The sequence below is a fragment of the Hippocampus zosterae genome, chromosome 2 (assembly GCF_025434085.1).
Source record: "Hippocampus zosterae strain Florida chromosome 2, ASM2543408v3, whole genome shotgun sequence".
Classification (NCBI taxonomy): Eukaryota; Metazoa; Chordata; class Actinopteri; order Syngnathiformes; family Syngnathidae; genus Hippocampus; species Hippocampus zosterae.
The window spans coordinates 39,172,432-39,189,713 of NC_067452.1; the positions used below are offsets into that span (position 1 = coordinate 39,172,432).

The 17,282-nt window shown below is 46.4% G+C and overlaps 1 protein-coding gene across 15 annotated transcripts in view; it reads left to right on the plus strand.

The window, feature by feature from the left end:
• The window catches only part of dmd (dystrophin), a 173,131-nt gene that overhangs the window by 105,944 nt on the left and 49,905 nt on the right, over window positions 1-17,282 (plus strand). For 9 of the 15 annotated variants that reach the window (XM_052059060.1, XM_052059062.1, XM_052059065.1 and 6 more), the window contains 21 exons: window positions 250-429; window positions 515-637; window positions 1,170-1,340; window positions 1,423-1,545; window positions 1,648-1,782; window positions 2,648-2,800; window positions 3,372-3,542; window positions 4,901-4,927; window positions 6,434-6,556; window positions 6,667-6,839; window positions 6,916-7,051; window positions 10,168-10,343; window positions 11,292-11,439; window positions 13,640-13,753; window positions 14,410-14,559; window positions 14,636-14,737; window positions 14,846-14,942; window positions 15,205-15,374; window positions 16,385-16,502; window positions 16,814-17,025; window positions 17,124-17,278. In XM_052059060.1, the coding sequence (XP_051915020.1) occupies window positions 250-429; window positions 515-637; window positions 1,170-1,340; window positions 1,423-1,545; window positions 1,648-1,782; window positions 2,648-2,800; window positions 3,372-3,542; window positions 4,901-4,927; window positions 6,434-6,556; window positions 6,667-6,839; window positions 6,916-7,051; window positions 10,168-10,343; window positions 11,292-11,439; window positions 13,640-13,753; window positions 14,410-14,559; window positions 14,636-14,737; window positions 14,846-14,942; window positions 15,205-15,374; window positions 16,385-16,502; window positions 16,814-17,025; window positions 17,124-17,278 (2,957 nt within the window). The remainder of the gene's footprint in view (window positions 1-249; window positions 430-514; window positions 638-1,169; window positions 1,341-1,422; window positions 1,546-1,647; window positions 1,783-2,647; window positions 2,801-3,371; window positions 3,543-4,900; window positions 4,928-6,433; window positions 6,557-6,666; window positions 6,840-6,915; window positions 7,052-10,167; window positions 10,344-11,291; window positions 11,440-13,639; window positions 13,754-14,409; window positions 14,560-14,635; window positions 14,738-14,845; window positions 14,943-15,204; window positions 15,375-16,384; window positions 16,503-16,813; window positions 17,026-17,123; window positions 17,279-17,282) is intronic. The other 6 variants (XM_052059056.1, XM_052059064.1, XM_052059061.1 and 3 more) reach the window with 4 other exon arrangements.

Consider the following 17,282-nt stretch of genomic DNA (forward strand, 5'->3'; position numbering starts at 1 on the left):
AAATGTAATGAAACGACGCATGTTGGTGCGCAAGTAGGCAGCACACCAAAAACATTTAGTCACCGTATCATAAATGCTCCATTATAAATACGTTGATTTCTGAGCTTACGATGATTCTACCGTCAAGCCATAAGGACCGTTTTAACCAATTCGACAAACATTTTTTTTGTTTGTTTGTTCTTTTAAACCGCTCACTCCACCTTTAACCGCATCGTAGCAACAATGACTCACTTGCCAATTTTTCCCCAGTCCATCCATGCTGAGACGGAGAAGCGCCAGCCGCAGCTGCAGGCCGTGGTGGATCTGGCCGAGGCCCTAAAAGCCGTTCTTCGGGTCCACGGCAGCCTGGTGGACGACAAAGTCAGCCTGCTGCACTGCAATTGGATTGCCGTCACATCCCGAGCGGAGGAATGGCTAAACTTGCTGCTGGTGGGACAGCCCCCCCTGGCCCCCCTCCCCCATTTTTTTTTTTAATTTATATTGTCGGATCTAAAAATGACACCTTTGTCTTCAGGCCTACCAGCAGCAGATGAGGAAGTTAGATGGACAGATTGAGGAAGTGAACAGATGGATCGACGGAGCGAATAAAAAGATGGATGAGCTCGACGACCGGGGACCCAACGATGCTTCGATAAAGGTGGCAACATTTCTGTCCGTTATTTGTCAGCGATTATTAAAATAACAAACGGTTAAATATGATAATAAAGAAGGACAAAGAATGGTGGCCCGGTAGTTCAGTGGTTAGCACGTCGGCTTCACAGTGCAGAGGTACCGGGTTCGATTCCAGCTCCGGCCTCCCTGTGTGGAGTTTGCATGTTCTCCCCGGGCCTGCGTGGGTTTTCTCCGGGTGCTCCGGTTTCCTCCCACATTCCAAAAATATGCGTGGCAGGCTGATTGAACACACTAAATTGTCCCTAGGTGTGAGTGTGAGCGTGGATGGTTGTTCGTCTATGTGTGCCCTGTGATTGGCTGGCAACCGATTCAGGGTGTCCCCCGCCTACTGCCCGGAGACAGCTGGGATAGGCTCCAGCACCCCCCCGCGACCCTAGTGAGGATCAAGCGGTTCGGAAGATGAATGAATGAAAAAAGAAGGACAAAGAGAGAAGAAGGTTGAAATCATCATTCAAGCTCTACCCAGTTTTTTTTTTTTTTTTTTTTTTTTTTCACAGGTCCTGCGTGCCGAGCTGGAGTTGACGAAGCAAAAGATGGAGGAAGTGAAAACTTTGGCACAGGAGCTGATGACAACCAGGGGGGAGGATTGCCGGGCCCAGGTGGGGCCTAAAGTGGAGCTTTTGACCCAGAGATTTGACACCATTGCACAACGCATCGCCTCCGGACTGGTGAGACACGACAACAAGCAGCAATCATTTAAAAAAAAAATCTATTTAAAATCTATGCTGACAAAAAAAAAAAACATTTCAGACTGCAGCGTCGCCCAAAGAACTGGAGCAGTATCACCGCGAAGCTCATATCTGGTTGAATCTCCTGGAGGAGGAAGCAAAACAAGGGGAGAACCTCAAGGAAGACGACTTCAGGGAAAACAAGGTCACTGAAATAACGAAAGCACCGCCAAATATCTTTGTGACATTTGACCCACGAGTCCAAAGACTTGATGATTCACGTGTGTGTCTCGGGCGGGTTGTGTAGGACTGCGAGGAAGTTGCGGTGAAGGAGTTATTGTTGAGAGGAGAGAATCTGCAGAAGAGAGCCCCGGATCAGGACAAGAGAGAACAGATCAGACTGAAACAAAAACAGCTCGGCAACAAGTACCAAACCGTCAAGGTAACGTGCACGTAACCATCAGCGGCCTCATTTGAAAACTTGGCCTCGTGTGCATGGTAAGATGAGATTGAAATGTTTTGGTACCTTCTCGAGATACAGTTAGTAGAGGGTATCCCAAAAATCCATCTCCACAAATTTCCCCAGTGTGGGACAAATAAAGGATATCTTATGTTATGTTATGTTATGTTATGTTATGTTATGTTATGTTATGTTATGTTATGTTATGTTATGTTATGTTATGTTATGTTATGTTATGTTATGTTATGTTATGGTATCGTATCGTATCGTATCGTATCGTATCGTATCGTATCGTATCGTATCGTATCGTATCGTATCGTATCGTATCGTATCGTGTCGTGTCGTGTCGTGTCGTGTCGTGTCGTGTCGTGTCGTGTCGTGTCGTGTCGTGTCGTGTCGTGTCGTGTCGTGTCTTATCGTGTCGTATCGTGTCGTATCGTATCGTATCGCGTAGCGTGGCAAGTTTCTACTGCCAAATGAGGTTTTTGGTTCTGCAGTCGGCCACAGAACAATTTCTTGACGGGTGACAATTTTGCAATCGCAAAACAACATTAGCTTTTTTTTTTTGTGTGTGTGTGTGATGTCAATTGGTGGAGCCGTGGGCGGGGGGGGGGGGGGATCATACTGCAAAGCGAAGCCGTCAAATGCTAATGGCCTCACATCGGTCCAAAAATCACCCCACGAAAAGCATGGGACTTTTGGGACGCCTCGTACCAGGCAGCTATGAATATTTTCAGGGTGACGTCAATTATTCGCCGGGCGGGGGGGCTTGCTCCCTCAATGGACGCCTCGCTGTTTTCTCCATTGTTGTATTCAGTCGACGTGAAAGCCGCGTGTGCGTGTGCAGGACCTCCGCGTGCTCAGGAACAGGAAGGCGCTGGCCATTGCCCCTCAGTGGTACCAGTACCGAAGGAAGTCACATGACCTCCTGGCCTGGCTGGACGACATCCAGCGAAGTGTCGATCAACTGCCCGACCCTGCGGAGGGCGAGAGGGTCAAGGTGACAACGCGCGCACACACACTCACGCACACACTTTCTACCTGAAGGTGCAACTTGTTGATGTCACTGCTCCACACATTTGCTTAATTTTGTCTCTGTGGAACCCCCCCCCCCCCCCCTCCCACCACGTCCCCTCCACCCCACCTTCTGACGTCACATGTTTGTCTTTCGCTTTCAGATGATCACTATGACATTTCGCTAAGTGGACATCATCCTTGCCTCTCAGTGCCATCACTGAAATTCGTCACTGCTTTGTCATTTGTTTTTGTCAATAGAATCTCATTGTAAGCACACCACTTTTCCAGGAAACCCTAAAAATGAGGACCAAATCTACCAACACACACACACACACACATTTGCGCATTCCAGTGATTGTACTCCTCATCAATGCTAATAAAGTCTCACTTAAGAATTGTCCTGGCCGTATTTGTCTCACTCTGCTTCCCCTTAGAAATCGCAGAAAACCCCACCCCCCGTGCGAGCACACACACACACACACACACACACACACACACACACACACAAAGGCACGCACACCAAATGACGCCCTCGATTGGTTTTCGCCCACTAGGAAATTTTCTCACAGACGGCCCGGAAGAAGGAGGAGCTTAAGGAGGTGCAGGGCTTAGCCAATCAGCTCTCAGAGGCTGGAGCCGCCAGTCTAGTGGAGCCCCGGCAGCTCCAGCTCAACACACGCTGGGCCGAGGTGGAGGGCAAGCTCAAACCCTTTCAAAGGCAATGTGTGAGTTCCAGTAGGCACCACTTCTCCTCTACGCTAACAAGACAACTTTTAAGCTTCGCAATAACACAAATTTTCAACCGCACCGTGTGAGTCACTAACTATTACTAACATTTAATTTGTTAATTAATTGTAAATTTCCCCAGTGTGGGACGAATAAAGGATATCTTATCTTATTTGCCCGTCTGGGTGGTCAAACGGGTGCTATTCTAAAGTCCTGGCCCCCGAAATGTTGGCGTGTGCATGGATACTGATGAAAACAAATGGTCATATTCAAAGTAAACAAACGTGAGGTGCTGTCAATAGAATCTCGTTGTAAGCACACCACTTTTCCAGGAAACCCTAAAAATGAGGACCAAACCTACCAAAAGAAAAAACAGCCTCTCTTGTTTCACCAGAAGAAGTTGTTCTACCTCTTTCTGTTCTTTTGTAATGAGCAGTACATCAAGGGCTAGTTTCACCAACAAAAAAAAATGCCTGTTTCTCACCAAAAACCAAAAGAAAACACGCTTCTTGTGAACAAAAACATGTCAAGCAGAACAGGGACTTTGACGCTCGTGTCGTTTTGCACTTGTGACACCTCAAAAACTATCATACAGCAAAAACAAGACTCGGAAACGGCTTTTGATGGGAACTTATTGACAGATATCTAACGATGAAATGCGCTTCGAGAAACGCTGACTCACCGCACGGCTTGAATTGAAGCCGACTGGCTTTTTTTTACCTGCTGTTCGTCATTCGCTTCATGAGCTGTGGCGTCTTTTCTCCAGAATGTGACGCACGCTTTCTACCACCTACCGTGATGCATCGTCTTTTTATACCACACATATACATGCTCTATTTGAGTGCAAGATGCCCAGACTTGTCCAACACTTTGGCATTTTTTTCTCCTTTATAATCGACGTGACAAACCGAGATTCACCTCCCGATCTTTACCGTCTGCTCAAAAGCTGTGCTGATCTCAAATCCAAAGCGATACAACACCGCCATCTACATGGTTCTATTTGGTATTACAGTGGTTGACACACCCTAATTTCACAAACAATCTGGTTCAGGCCGTCGTCCGCGTGCAACCTGTTGAAAATCGTACTACGATACTCCAGTAAGCGGTTGGATTGCAGTTGCAAAAAAAAAGATGAACATCCACGGCAGCGAACGAGTTAATATTCACCCGTTTACCCGAACCTCCATACTCATATTTAAGCTTATGGATCTGAATGGCTGAATTATAATCACAGTTCCTGTTTTTTAGTTTCTGCACCATGTGTTCGGTGTTACTTGAAAGAAAAGTCACGTGCGAATCTCATTGGTTTCTCCGTCTGGTTCTGTGTCACCGCATGCCAACCAATGACATGATGCAGTCTGCCGATGTGCCAATCACTGACAATGTATGTATGCCTCCATCCAATCATGAGCACCCTACCGGCATCCACTTATTTTGATGAGCTTGGACAAAATGCGCATCTCATTTTTGTTTGAAGTGAGAGCTCAGACGGCCGGGTCGAGTGTTCTCAGATTAACCCTCGTGTGCGCCAAATTAAACAGGCCTTAAGTTACGCATTTTACAATTTTTGTAATGATGTATTTTGTGTTATACAAACATTCCTTTTTTTTTTTTTTCAAACACTCAAAATGTTCAGAGGCATCTGTGCTATCCATACATATATAGTTTTTATTAGTTCTTTGGGATTTTTTATTCTTTATTTTTTGCAAAATGGAAAAAAAAATGTGTCTGGAGGTCCCAACCAAGCCCAACTAACAATCCCGACCGGACGTGTTCATGTAAAATGCGTTGGTTTGAAGCCTCCTGCAAAAAGGCAAACTCATTTGCGATCCTCTGGCGCCACCTAAAAGTTGCACAATTGGAATGACCTCAACCCAACAATGTGGCATGCATACGTCTGTCCAAGCGAAAACAAAGCGATTGACGTAAAAAATCGCGTGAAATGCATGTTTACACATTAGGTTTACGATGCATTCAAAAATATGAATTATAATGGGTCTCTATGGTGCAAAATATGTCAATTGTGAAGATTAAGGTATCAAAACGCTTTTTTATTAATGCTGGAATGCCTGAGAATTATCAGCCGGTGACGTCATGAAATTTCGGCCATTTTAGAACCCCTCCATAAGTTTCAGCTCTCTCGTGTTTTTCCGAATGCCTTTGCCTTTGATTCAAAGACATCATTTTACATTTATCGCAAGCGGTGCACTACGAGGGTTAAACGTACGTTGTGAAGGCGGGACGCCGCAACGTGCGTCTGAAGAACACCCCGTTGATCGGCGAGACGCGTGCCGTTTCTTCCCTGCGCTCTTTCACTTTTATTCCAGCTTCTTTCGGGAATACAAACGCAGATGTGAATTTTGTCCAAGTCGGCGTAGTCATGGTGAAAGTGTTTTTGTCATACACTTGTGACCCCGAGACTACCAATGCACTCGTCGCACCTGAGGGGAGGGAGGGGGGGGGGTGCACGAGAGCCCCATTAGTTCTTTCCGCCAACATGAACTCTACACTCATGCTCAAATGGTTGACATGAGGACAAGAAACACTTCTGAGTCGTTTGATGCGGGGGTCACGATTGAGTCGTCGGTGAATGCTGAGAGGTTTGCATGGGAACTGGGAACGGATTGGATTCACTTGGCTTCGTATTAACCGGCGCTATGTTAATTTGGTCAGCAACTCTCAGCATTCACTACTTTTTAGTCCCGAAAGTCGCCAACAGTCAATCTTTCCTGTCGACATCGCAATTCAGAAAAGTCTCTTAATTGCATGCAAAAATATTGGATTCCAGAATTTTTTTTTTTTCGTTTGTGACTTGGCTCTGATTTTTCTAAATATGGTGCATGCTCATTTCGGTGTGTGTGTGTTTGTGTGTCCGCACGTGCGTGCGCAGGATTACCTGGCGGAGCTGCAGGCGCTGTTAAATTCCGTGGCGGAGGCGGACTTCAAACTGAGCTCCCCCGAATACTGGCCGGCGGCTTATTACGACCTCCCTCAGCAGGAGCGCTGCCTGAAGGTCAGTGCCACTTGCCGTGTTCGAGTCGCAAAAACGCCCCACATGAACCAAACGCGTAAAGCCTCGCTTACAAAAAAGGGAGATTGTGACCTCCAGTCATACACACACAGGAAGTCAGAGCAATCATTGACAAACTGCGTGCTCCCGTGGAGGCGGCGCTGTCTCGCAGACAGGAAGTGGCAGCCGCCGCCCGACCTCTGGAGGGCCAGCGGATCCACCAAAGCGCCAACCAACTTGGAACCAACTGGGATAAACTGAACAAGCTGCACAAAGAGCGGCTCACGTAAGCGAGAAGAAGAACGTTGAAGGAGATGATGACGAAAACTGAACGCCGGGTGTGTTTGCGTGTGTCCTTTAAGGCTCTGGCAGGACTGCAACAGCAAGTGGCACAAGTTTGTAGCAGACCAGAGGGGGCTCGAGGAATGGCTTCATGAAGCTGAGGGTGCCCTCAAGCTAGCCGAGAGCGAGCCGGCAGCACAAAGGCAGCACCTCAGGGTATCGCACACGCGCCCCCCTCCCCTAAAAAAAAAACACAAAATTACCATTATACACGACGCTTGAGACTCTCACTCCGTATTGTTACCGCGCATAAACCGCAACATAGGAAGAAGGCAGCTTTGAGGTTCGGTTTAAAAAGGGTGGAGATCTTCATCCGTGGGCGGCCCGGTAGTCCAGTGGTTAGCACGTTGGCTTCACAGTGCAGAGGTACCGGGTTCGATTCCAGCTCCGGCCTCCCTGTGTGGAGTTTGCATGTTCTCCCCGGGCCTGGGTGGGTTTTCTCCGGGTGCTCCGGTTTCCTCCCACATTCCGAAAAACATGCGTGGCAGGCTGATTGAACGCTCTAAATTGTCCCTAGGTGTGAGTGTGAGCGTGGATGGTTGTTCGTCTCTGTGTGCCCTGCGATTGGCTGGCAACCGATTCAGGGTGTCCTCCGCCTACTGCCCGGAGACAGCTGGGATCGGCTCCAGCACCCCCCGCGACCATAGTGAGGATCAAGCGGTTCAACCGTAGCACCCGGAGAAAACCCACGCAGGCCCGGGGAGAACATGCAAACTCCACCCAGGGAGGCCGGAGCTGGAATCGAACCCGGTACCTCTGCACTGTGAAGCCGACGTGCTAACCACTGGACTAACTGATCAGATGGCCCTAAATGTCCGACTGTGCAATGTAAAAGAAAGTGTAAACGTCTTGAATTCAAGATGGCCGACTCTAGTGGACTAGAAGTACCACAAATGCTTCAAGGGTTCCCTCTAGTGGTAGACGAAGGTATCACAGCCAAGTACACAGCCTTGGATTGAACTTCCGAAACTTTGGTTTTTAACATTTGTTTGGGTACGCTTTCACTGTCCAATGCGTGAGTCACAAATATTTAGTTGGATACCATTTTTATTTTTCTTACATTTAAACACAGCAACATGTTCATTGGCTTCCACTAATATGACATTTACTTTTTAGGAATGCGACCCGATTTTCTCTATTGCTGCTGTATTTTGATGTCGGTCACAACCGTGGCGCTTGGAGAGACGAGTATTTATTTTGTGGGGGTATTCATTCATTCATTCATTCATCTTCTGTACCGCTTGATCCTCACTAGGGTTGCGGGGGTTGCTGGAGCCCATCCCAGCCGTCTCCGGGCAGTAGGCGGGGGACACCCTGAATCGGTTGCCAGCCAATCGCAGGGCACACATAGACGAACAACCATCCACGCTCACACTCACACCTAGGGACAATTTAGAGTGTTCAATCAGCCTGCCACGCATATTTTTGGAATGTGGGAGGAAACCGGAGCACCCGGAGAAAACCCACGCAGGCCCGGGGAGAACATGCAAACTCCACACAGGGAGGCCGGAGCTGGAATCGAGCCCGGTACCTCTGCACTGTGAAGCCGACGTGCTAACCACTGGACTACCGGGCCGCCTTTGTGGGGGTAGTTTAGTGAAAAAAAAAACTGTAGTTTAGTGAAAAAAACTTTCAAGAAGCGCTTGCGACAGACCAACTCTGTCCTCGAGGGCCCCTGGCCTGCACGTCTTCGATGTTTCAATCCTCCAACACACCTGATTTAAATGATCGCGATGGTTTATCGGGCTTGGCGATAAGCTGATAATCGACACCGGTACCCCGTCGATTTTAAATGATACCCCGCATAAAATAGCCAAGCCGATGAAGTACACGCACTGCCGCGGCCACAGTTTGCAGCCCAAACTGTCAAAGAATGTAGTCCTCGAATAGAGTGAGCAACCCGAGGTTTCTGAAAGACACTCGGCCCAAGATGGCCGAGATAGCTGATGTCAACGATCAAAAGAAACGTGTCCGGTCCAATTTGCAGGTATCTGTGATCAGCCCTCACACTCGTCACGCGCAGACAGCCATGCGGAGGCGACCATCTGCGACTTGATACCCAATCTGCCCCTCCAACCTCTTTGAGTGCACGGCCTGCATATTTATTTCAAAGCTCTTCGCACATGTTTTGTCAACTATCTGAAGCGGCAACAATGTTCGGAGTGAGGCTAAACTCGCTCTTGATTTAGTTCTAGTGTCCGATTCAGGGCCTGATTTACTACAAGTATATATAGATTTATCAAACCTGGCTTTGAAAAATTGCCCCGGCTGATTTGGCATGTGAAAAGCAGGTGCTCGCCGTTCCCGCTGTTTGACTGCGGTCACGTCGGCGAGGAATCGAGACAGGAAAAAAAAATGGGAGTTGTCGCGGTTAGTCAAGTACAACTTTATGAAATTTCTCTCAACCAGACAACATAACAAAATAATACAACGCAACACAGAAGACCCAGACAGTCATGCAATCTTAACCACTTTTCCTGCATACACTTTGTTGTTTGAAACAGTGATAGATAAAAGAAAAGTGTTCTTTTCATCAAAGACGTCATGCCGAAAATGTGCACACGTCTGCTACAACCGAAGTTTGAAAGCAAACAAGAAGCTGTACCGAAAAAGAGATTGGCTCGCATCTCCTGTCCCATGTAAATCCGCTTCAATTCCAAGCTGCGACCCCGCGTTCTACAAACGCATCGGCGCTCTGCGCTCCTTTAACGTAACATAACATATCTTTTACGCTCATCTAAATTTTTTTAAAATGCCAGGGACGATTCAGCAATGCAATTTGGGAGCTATTAAATCATCTCAGGAGTCATGTCACATCAGCGACGGCACAGCCCCATTCAACCCTGCATTCGGTGCGTTTGGGTCATTTCGGCACCCTGTGAGAGTAGGTGCTAGCCTCTCCCAGTTTTTAACACCACATTACGCAGGATGTGCAGATATATTGAAGTCCCACTTACTTGGGATCAATTAAATCACCTTTTTTTCAAAAAAACGCTGTCTTTCCCAGAGTTATTAGAGTGATAAATGTCTTTTCTGTAACTCAGTAACATGTCTGCTCGCCTCTCCCGCTAACACGTCCAATTCCATCACTTCAAACTTCATTTTGCACTGGCGCTGCTCCCCCCAAACATTCCATGGTGAAAACCGTCTTCTTTTTTTTCATTGGCGAGTGTGCGAACGCGCAATTTAATGCCTCAGTAAATCAGGCGCTTCGTGAGCAAGGAGTAGAAAATTCAAAAGTCTTTATTGGGTGTGCGTGTGCGCTTTTGCAGGACCTGACAGAAGCGATACCGCTGCAAGAAGCGGCGTTGAACAGAGTGACCTCTGCAGGCGAGGACATCAGCCGGATGAGTACGCCAGATGATGTCTCCCGCCTCCTAGCGCAACTCAAATTCCTAAATGCTCGCTGGGCGCATGTTTGCGAGCAGCTCAATGAGCGCAAGAGAAGGTGCGTGTATTTGTATTTGTATTTATTTATTTTGAGTCTCCGTTTCACGCAATCATTGGGTGATTTATAGTCCATGTCAATCATTTTATCAGTACAGCGAAACTCCTCTACAACGAAACCTACATGGGCGAAAATACCCCCTAATGTGAAAAAATCTTCATGAATTAACACAATTTCCACTCTCCTGCCCCCCAGACAAAAAAAAACCTGTTGCGTTATACGAAATCTTTTTTTCTGCTCTCGCCTCGCGAAGAGATTCACGACAACGAAGTCTAATCCAACAGCGACCTCTAGTGCTTTGTTCAGAAACAGCAACAGCAAACACCACACTGGTTTACACATGCGCAGTAGTCCAGGAAGTACTTGTTATTGTTAGTTTCAGACGCAGCACGAACACTGCATTGCTAAAATAGCTACAAAACGGACCTTTGGATGTCAGGCAGCAAAGAAAAGAAGCGCTCTGACGCTGAAAGAGAGGGTAAAAATGATCAAAATGAAAGACGGAGGAAGCAAAATAAAAGACATCATCCAAGAAATTGATGTAAGTGAAAGTGAATGCTGATCGTAAATTCTGCAATTTCTTTCCCTTTTTTTCTTTCTACACTGACTATATGAAGTGTCAAATAAGTGTGTGCTCATATTTATGCACTATTGGAATAAAAATAGAGAGTACACATACGTTTGTGTGTGTGTGTGTGTGTTTACATCTGAGAACAAATTTACTACAGTGAAAACCCCCCTGTTGTGAAAAATTTCTTGCTGCAAACATGATTTCGTTGTAGAGGAGTTTCACTGTACTATTGATTGAGACTGGGGCGATAGAAAGCGGAAAAGGAGAAGTTGGGCGACCAGCGGGAGGGACGAGAAAACGATTGGCACGACGACAACCAGTGTCGTCGACCATCATATTTCGTAAGCCCATCACGGCAGTGACGTCCCGTCCCGCAGATCGGCCGAAGCGCGTACGACAGCCGCACATCTGCAGGAGATGGTGGGTTCCATGATGGGTTGGCTCAACAAGGCGGAGGGGCTTCTGGGCATCCCTCTGCAGCCTGCTGAGCCTCAACACATCAGAGACACGCTGGGCCAAGTGCAGGTACGCTCGACAAAACAGTCACAGGTCACCACCACTGCGTGAGCATGTGTGTGTGTTGGGGAAAGCCTTTTGAGCATTTATTGTCTTGGATATCCATCTTAAGGTGCATCTACAAGTATGTTCTTTGTCAACTAGTCTGGCAAATTTGGCATACAAGTTGGACAATGTGACATGTGACTAGTGAGACAACGCAGCACACTTTGACTAATGCAGGCTACTCACTTACTGGTGACATTATAAAATTCTACTAGTTAACATCTAGACCAGGCATGTCCAAAGTCCGGCCCGGGGGCCAAATCCGGCCCTCGGCCCCCGTCATAAAATCAGTGCCGTCTGGCCCGCAGGTTGGACGCAATGGAACACGTGTTGCATTGACTGAGGTCTCGTAGACTGGTGAGTGATGTTTCATAGAGTACTGCTTCCCTCTAGTGGCTAAATGAGTAATAGCATTCACTAAATGAGTAATAGCATTTAGACACTAGGGGGCATCACTCACGAGTTAACAAGACATCACTCCGTCTTTATATTGACTGATATGTCATATTTCAAATGATCCTTGCAGTTGTGGATTTGTGTATTGCTTGTTCATTTCCCCGTTGTTCGAGTCAAAGGTTTTGTGACTATTGAAAAGTCATGGTGATACATTTTATGTTTCAAATCAATCAATTTGCACTCAGGAGACTTCTGTTTAAGAAAAAGTCAAGTGATATGATATGACCTGCATGAAAAGTGTGGTATTTTCGTAACATAATAATCAACATAAATCATGTTGCTATGGTAACGTTTAAACGTGCCTTCAAAATAAGATAAACCACAAATACAAAGTGCATGGAAAAAATATGACTCACCATCGCCAGAGTGGGAATCTCCCGTTGAGATGAAGCCGCATTGTAAGTCAGACTCCTGACACTGTCTATTTAACGTAGCCGTATTTTTCTTGGAAGTCGTCAGCTCCTCTTCTGTCTTCTGGTTGGGCCTTTTCCCCTTCCCAAAGAAACTTTCCAAATATGTTTGGGGTTTTTTTTACTCATTTTACTAGCACCTGGGTTTCATTTTAGCAGTAACCTATCACGTGACCGAGAAGGCGGATGTAACAAAGAATCTGGTAATTTTTCAAAATAAAACATCATTCAAATTCCGCAATGTATAAAATGGAAGTAATGAAAATTATTTTGCTATGAAGCTACGTCGCGTCAAGACAACTCTAAATCGGCGACGAGACACTATAAGTCGGCGCAAAATCGAGCTACATTCGTGTCATCTGACGTCACCGTCACCAGTAAGATGGAGTCATTCTCGTAGCACACTCTACTGTCTTACCGGTAAGGACAAAGTCTATTACACAAACCTTAAATTGGATACCAAGGATATTGAACAACGCCTTAAAGCAGGCATGTCCAAAGTCCGGCCCGGGGGCCAAATCCGGCCCGCGGTCGAATTTCATCCGGCCCTCGGCCCCTGTCATAAAATCAGTGCCGTCTGGCCCGCAGTTTGGGCGCAATGGAACACGTGTTGCATTGACTGAGGTCTCGTAGACTGGTGAGTGATGTTTCATAGAGTACTGCTTCCCTCTAGTGGCTAAATGAGTAATAGCATTCACTAAATGAGTAATAGCATTTAGACACTAGAGGGCATCACTCACGTGTTTATATTGACTGATATGTCATATTTCAAGTGGTCCTTGCAGTTGTGGATATGTGTATTGCTTGTTCATTTCCCCGTTGTTCGAGTCAAAGGTTTTGTGACTATTGAAAAGTCATGGTGATACATTTTATGTTTCAAATCAATCAATTTGCACTCAGGAGACTTCCGTTTAAGAAAAAGTCAAGTGAATAAGCAGTTGCATGTGATATACCGGTTTCAAATGAACCAAAAGAAATTCTTAAGATTGTTGAAATTCAAATAAAAATGGAAATGTGAAACAGACTGGCTTACTAAAATTTGTTGAACAATATTGTTGTTCAATGTAAAAAATGTCAGCCAAGGTCGGCCCCCCGACATTTTACCACATAAAATCTGGCCCCCTTGGCAAAAAGTTTGGAGACCCCTGCCTTAAAGGGCTTTCGATACATACTTTGTGAGTGTATACATGTACATGTCATCATCATCCGAAAATTTGCTCACTGTTCGGGTTTCACTAAAAAGGATTCTACTTTTGCACAAACATTAATGCGTGCGCGTGTATTCTCTAATTTGTCAGGCTTGTGTGGAGGAACTTCCGCGCAAGAAAGCAGCGATGGTGGAGCTGAACATGCGACAGATTCCCGCCGATAGACAAAAAGACATCCGGATCATCAACACTCGCTGGGAACAGGTTTGCATGCGGCACAATCAGAATTCTATGGCCAACAAATCAATGATCCGACACTCTGTGGCTTCTATATACCGTGACTGTTATGTTTTAACTCATTCAATCGCAGCCATTTTCACTGGAGCAATGCCCTCAATCCCAGCGTTTTACTGGATTTTGACGGACATCAAACAATAAAGTTTGGACTCTCTTCTTTCCGCAGAAAAAAATTATGTTTCTATCTTTTTCCATTTTTCAGCAACCGGCATTACAAAATGGCTAAGTTTCATAAAAATGGCGATTCCTGGGCAAAAACACGGAGAAAAAGAGCTTTTTGTAAAAGCATGCATTTCAAGCACGTGAGGCACCACTGCCACCTACTGGTGGCTTTTTTTACGATTTACAATGCAAACGGCTTATTCTCATGCACAGATTGCATCAGACCCTCCTCCCCTCTATGACACAAAAAAAAGTATTTGACGTACCAGTACGTCCTTGGTAGGCGGGGACTAATTTTACTTGTGGAATGAAAGCGTTAAAAGGGTTGTTCAATTTGAAAGCGAGCTCGTCATCTGGGCCGACAGACAGAAATGTCATTCCCGTTATAACAAAATAAAGCAACACTCAAACAATTTTGACGTTTGAACGTTATGGTCATGCACGGCTTTGTCCTTCTTTAGGTGTCCAAGGCTCTGCCTGAACGGCAGCTGGAGATTGAGAATCTGCTGAAGGAACTGGATGGGCTTCAGGTTCAGTTGGACTATCTGTCCAGCTGGGTGTTCAGAACCAGAACTCATCTGGAGCACAATCCAGAGGAACCCCCGCCTGGCGTACGACACGCACACACACACACAAACACACACACACATATGTGTACATAACACATCCTGTCCATACATTATATTGCAGCTCATCGAGGAAGTTGAAGCCAAACAGCCCGAAGTTGAGTCCATTCTTCATCGAGCAAATCACTTGTACAAAGACATCACTCCAAGCTCATCAGATAAGGTGCGTCAATCAAACACAACCTGCGTACGAATTAAAACACACTGAACGTTTTGCTCGGAAGCAGATGTTATTAGTGTGTCTCGTGTTTTGATATTTTGGTGGCAACAGGCCAAGTACCTGAAGATGAGAGAAGACTGGACCATCATCATAGAGTTGTGGCGGCAGCAGCAGGAGAGGAAAAACCTCCTTGTGGCCAAGAAAGCCAGTAAGTCTTCAAAAAGAGAGTTTGCAACTCAGTTGTCGCTCATATGAGAGCAGTTTTGGTGCTTATCAGTGAAAATGTAAAACCGTGTGGAAAAAGTGTCTTCATCGGATTGAGATTTTTTTTTTATGCATCTAAAATCTTGTACTTTTTTCCACACTTGAAAACTTGCCGGCAAAAAAAAAAAAAAAAAGTTATGCAACAATAGAGTGAAGCAGCTTCATGATGCAATGTGATCTGACCTTGTGACCTTGTGTGGCGCCAGATGAAATGCTAACGGGGAGTGCCCAGGCCGATTCTGCCGCTCTGGCACAGTTCAACAAGTCATGGGCGGAGCTTACCGACTGGCTGACCATGCTGGACAACGTGGTGCAGAACAAGCGCGTCGTCGTGGCGGACCTGGATGACATCAATGAAAATATTGGCCAGCTCAAGGTCACCGCATCACAGTTCCTATTAATCAGTCCTTGCACATCATTCCAACCAGCTACTGGCATTTTAAAAAATACATTCATGATGAATAAATATGGACCACCCCTGGTGTCAAGGTATGAAAAAAAAATATTGATAATCTGTCGCGGCGGCCTGGTAGTCCAGTGGTTAGCACGTCGGCTTCACAGAGGTACCGGGTTCGATTCCAGGCTGTGATACCTTCGTCTACCACTAGAGGGAACCCTTGAAGCATTTGTGGTACTTCTAGTCCACTAGAGTCGGCCATCTTGAATTCAAGACGTTTACACTTTTTTTTACATTGCACAGTCGGACATTTAGGGCCATCTGATCAGTTAGTCCAGTGGTTAGCACGTCGGCTTCACAGTGCAGAGGTACCGGGTTCGATTCCAGCTCTGGCCTCCCTGTGTGGAGTTTGCATGTTCTCCCCGGGTCTGCGTGGGTTTTCTCCGGGTGCTCCGGTTTCCTCCCACATTCCAAAAACATGCGTGGCAGGCTGATTGGACGCTCTAAATTGTCCCTAGTTGTGAGTGTGAGTGCGAATGGTTCTTCGTTTCTGTGTGCCCTGCGATCGGCTGGCAACCGATTCAGGGTGTACCCCGCCTACTGCCCGAAGACGGCTGGGATGGGCTCCAGCACCCCCCGCGACCCTAGTGAGGATCAAGCGGCTCGGAAGATGAATGAATGAATGAATGAATGAATGAATGAACATTCACGATGAATAAATATGGACCACCCCTGGTGTCAAGGTATGAAAAAAAAATATTGATAATCTGTCACCTCGTTTTGATCATCTGTACACTCAGTTGACCCTCACTTCTAAAACGGAGGGTAGTGATTACAAAACTGAGGGCGCCAATTTCTAAATAGCTGCTTCAGATTACTAAACCGGTCGTGCATATTGTCAACAAATATCCTTTTTCACATACCTGGCACCAGAGGTCTTGTGTTTTGACACGCAGAAATACCTGAAAGGTTGCTTGTGATTCGTCCAGGCATCCTTGCAGGAGCTAGAGCAGCGACGCCTCCTGCTGGAGAGACAAGTCACTGCAGCCCAGAATCTCAAGAACAAAACCGGCAACCAGGAGACGCGTAACGCCATCACCGAGCGCAGTAAGACGCATTCGCAATTGGTCAGAGGTGGCAACGGTGCTCACGCTGTACTTGAGTAGTCAGTTACTTGGCATTACATTACACATTACATTACATTACACAAATCCAGCATGGCATGAACCTATTTCACCCACTATACTGGATACGAATATCATCCTTATCGTTTTTCCTGAAACAACACGCATTAGTAGACTTAACTTTTTGCGGGAATCGTTTTAAAATGTGAATTTTCTCATTTATCTGAAGACACTCTTCGCTAAACCGATGAATGCGTTCTGAATTTGCTCATAATGTGATTTTTGGTTTGCTAGTTGATCGGCTTCAGACACACTGGGAGGACTCGCTGCTTAAACTCTCAGCCAGAATTAAGCAGCTTCACAACATGCTGCAGGACTCCACCGAGTGGTTAAATTCCAAACAGAGGGTGGACGCTCTCATCAAGCGGGCCAGCGAGAGGCTGGAGTCCTGGCAAGAGGTCACCTACACGGTGGATGCTGTTGCAAGACAGAATGCTGAACTCAAGGTGTGCTCCAGACCAAGTTTGATCACTCATACTTATGCCAGCTAATTCCATCCCCAATTAGTGATTCGCTATTGTTGTTGTGCCTTTTCTCCCCTCAGGTCTTCGCAAACGACCTACGACAGTGGCAGGGTCAAGTGGATGAAACCAACGTGTTGGCCGACAAACTGCTGACACGTTACGCCAACGACGACACACACAAAGTGACCCAAATTCATGGCAACATTGTGGCCACCTGGACACACATCAGCAAGCGGTGC